The sequence below is a fragment of the Octodon degus genome, unplaced genomic scaffold (genome assembly GCF_000260255.1).
Source record: "Octodon degus isolate 3935 unplaced genomic scaffold, OctDeg1.0 scaffold00274, whole genome shotgun sequence".
In the NCBI taxonomy this organism is placed as follows: Eukaryota; Metazoa; Chordata; class Mammalia; order Rodentia; family Octodontidae; genus Octodon; species Octodon degus.
Genome location: NW_004524850.1, coordinates 1548327 through 1551738, shown reverse-complemented (window position 1 = coordinate 1551738; position 3412 = coordinate 1548327). Strand labels below are relative to the sequence as shown.

General features: G+C 67.6%; 1 protein-coding gene across 1 annotated transcript; it reads left to right on the top strand.

The window, feature by feature from the left end:
* The first annotated feature begins 1153 nt into the window (after window positions 1-1153).
* Window positions 1154-3406, top strand: Zbed1 (zinc finger BED-type containing 1). Its single transcript, XM_023706912.1, has one exon. The coding sequence runs from the start codon at window positions 1179-1181 to the stop codon at window positions 3360-3362; it is 2184 nt and encodes a 727-aa protein (XP_023562680.1). The 5' UTR covers window positions 1154-1178; the 3' UTR covers window positions 3363-3406.
* Window positions 3407-3412: the final 6 nt, after the last annotated feature.

The window sequence follows — 3412 nt, the reverse complement described above, 5'->3', positions numbered from 1 at the left end:
GCGTTCCAGCTTCCCGCTTAGGAATAATAGTAGAAATCGTAAAGTCTGTGAACACCCGCACACACGCGCTCCGAAGCCAGGACCAGACACGGAATCAAACCAAGAAGAAAACTCCCACAGGCCTCCTTCCAGCCCAGTCACTTCAGTGATGATGGTGACAATGACAGTAGTAACTCTGGGCAGCAGGAAGTCTAGTCAAACGAATAGAAATCGCAGTCGAGCAGAGCTTTGCCTCTGCCTGCCACGGAATGGCCGACAGTGCACAGTCGTAATGACCCAGTGGCAGGCAGCAGGTAAATGGTATTGCTGAGCCCCAAGCTGTCCTTCTCGAGCCAATCGTATTTCTAGGCTTTGTCACGCAGCCTAACTGCGCCCTGGACCACGCCAGCACGGTACTTCCTGGTTGCTGGATGTGGACAGGGTCTCCCGCAGCAGTGCAGGCCGCCTGGAGCTCCCTGTGCAGCCCTGGCTGGTCGCGAACTCGCGGCGACCGTCCTGCCTCAGCCTCCCGGTGCTGGGGTGGCAGAGCTGTGCCCCTGCGCCTGGCCCCGAGACCTCTTGCAGCCCAGTGCTGACGACACTGGAAGTGACGGTTACTGAACCTGACGCGTCCCGGCCACGCCTGAGACTCAATCCCACCCGGCGCAACAGCAATTATAGTAGACTGTGAAATCGGCGCAGTTCTAGGGCCTACAGATAAATAGCAGCAACAGTGATGGATAATAACTGGGTGCGCTGGGGCACGCCTGTGACCCCAGCACTCGCGAGGGAGGCTGAGGCAGGAGGGTCGCTGGGCGTTCGAGACCACCCTGCGTGGCACAGGGAGCTCAAGGCGGCCTGCGGTGCTGAGCGAGGCCCCGTCGCAACAGATAATAATAATAGAAGGTAAAACCTACGTCCGGCTCCGAAGCTGCCCTCCGACCGCCACCAGCACCCACATGAGTAGTAATTGCACGTAGAATCGCTCCGGGCCGCCCGCCTGTGACTAGACCCCCCAGGCTGGCCACAATCCGCGGGAGCGCTTCTCCCGGACGCGGCAGCTTCGCAGAGATCTTCTTGGCGGCGAGCTGCGGCTCGGCCCCGCGGCTCCCTGGTGACACTGCGCCGCGCCCCCACCCTGGCCAGGCCTCTGACCGCGTCTGTCTCCCTGCTTCCCGGCAGGTGCCCGCGCCTGAGCGATGGAGGCGCCCCGCGCGCCCGGCAGCCCCCAGCCGGACCTGAAGCTGGTGGCGCACCCGCGGGCCAAGAGCAAGGTGTGGCGGTACTTCGGCTTCGACACGGACGCGGAGGGCTGCATACTGCACTGGAAGAAGATCTACTGCCGCGTGTGCCGGGCACAGATCGCCTACTCGGGCAACACCTCCAACCTGTCCTACCACCTGGAGAAGAACCACCCCGAGGAGTTCTGCGAGTTCGTCAAGAGCAACACGGAGCAGATGCGCGAGGCCTTCGCCAGCGCCTTCTCCAAGCTCAAGCCCGACGCCTCAGCCTCGGCCTGCGGTACACCGTGCTCACAGGATGCCACGGGGGCGGGCGCCACGGGGATGGGGACCACAGGGGTAGTGGCCCCGAAGCTGGTGGCCACGAAACCGGGGCCTGGCATGGACAGCAGGAGGCAACAGGAGCTCACGGCTGCCGTGCTGGGGCTACTGTGTGAGGGGCTGTACCCCACATCACTCGTGGACGAACCCACGTTCCGCACACTGCTGCGGGCGGCTGAGCCCAGGTACGAGCTGCCCGGCCGTGCCTTCTTCTCGGGCAGGGCCATCCCGGAGCGCTACGCGGCTGTGCGCCACGCGGTCCTGCGGGAGCTGGCTGAGGCCGCCTGGTGCGGCGTGTGCATGGACGTGTGGCCGAGCCGCAGCCAGAACCGCAGCTATGTGACACTGTCCGTGCGCTTCCTCACACTGGGGCCGCCACACGGCCTGGCTGCCACGTCCCGCTGCCTGAAGACCTTCGAGGTGCCCGAGGACAACGCGGCCGAGGGCATTGCGCGGCTGCTCTACGAGGCCTTCATGGAGTGGGGCATCGGCGCCAAGGTGGCGGGCGCGACCACGGACGCGGGCAGGGATGTGGCCAAGGCGTGCTCGCTGCTCGACGTGGCCGTGCACGTGCCGTGCCTGGCCCGCACCTTCGAGGCCGCCGTGCAGCGCGCCCTGCGGCTGCCCAAGCTGGCGGGGCTGCTGGCGCGCTGCGGCCGGCTGGTGCAGTACTTTCAGCAGTCCCCCGTGGCCAGGGCGCTGCTGGTGGCCAAGCAGAAGCAGCAGGGCGCGGCCCCCCGCATGCTGCGCAGCGACCGGGCGCCCCGCTGGGGCGGCACCCTGGCTATGCTGCGGCGGCTGCAGGAGCAGCAGTTCGCCGTGGCCGGCGCGCTGGTGGAGGACAGCAACAACCACCACCTGCTGCTGGAGCCCGCCGACTGGGCCGCGGTCGAGGCGCTGGTGGAGCTGCTGCGGCCGCTGCAGCAGGTGGCCGAGATGCTGCGCGCCTGCCGCTACCCGACCGTCAGCATGCTGAAGCCGCTGCTGCACATGCTGCTGAGCACCGCGCTGGCGCCCAAGGACTCGGACACCGAGGCCATCGGCACGGCCAAGGAGCTCATGGCCAAGGAGCTGGCCGCCACCTACCGCGAGGCGCCCGAGCTCGACATGTTCCTCAACGTGGCCACCTTCCTGGACCCGCGCTACAAGCGGATGCCCTTCCTGTCGGCCTTCGAGCGGCAGCAGGTGGAGAACCGCGTGGTGGAGGAGGCCAAGGCCCTGCTGGACAAGCTCCGGGCCGAGGCCTTCGTGCAGCCCGAGGACGGGGGCTTCGCGGCCGAGTCTGACGAGCCGGCAGCCAAGAAGCCCACCCTGGCCACAGCTGCCACGGCCACAGTGTCCACGGCAGCCGCAGCCACGCCCGGCAGCGCTGTCCACGACATGCTGGCTGAGATCTTCTGCCAGCCGGGCGGCGAGGATGAGCAGGACGAGCGTCACGCGCAGGTGGTGGAGGAGCTGAGCAGCTTCAAGTCGCAGAAGGTGCTGGCGCTCAGCGAGGACCCGCTGCGCTGGTGGGCCGAGCGCCTGGCCCTCTTCCCCGTGCTGCCCCGGGTGCTGCAGAAGTACTGGTGCGTGGCCGCCACGCGCGCCCCTCCCGAGCGCCTCTTCGGGTCGGCAGCCAATGTGGTGGCCGCCAAGAGGAACCGGCTGGCACCGGCCCACGTGGACGCGCAGGTCTTCCTGTACGAGAACGCACAGGCCGGCCTGGGCCTCGGGTGCGGGGCAGAGGTGGAGCCGGAGGAGGAGGACGAGGGCGAGTGGGGCTTGGAGCAGGAGCCGCCGTGTGTCCCGGCCGAGGGCCTGGCTGGTGGCTTCCTGTAGGAGAGGCCGAGGGACAGCCCTCGGGCGCGTGGCTTCAGGTGCAGGGCCGG

Excerpts from the sequence above, each read along its gene's own strand:
- Zbed1 (XM_023706912.1), top strand. The coding sequence starts at position 1,179 with ATGGAGGCGCCCCGCGCGCCCGGCAGCCCCCAGCCGGACCTGAAGCTG.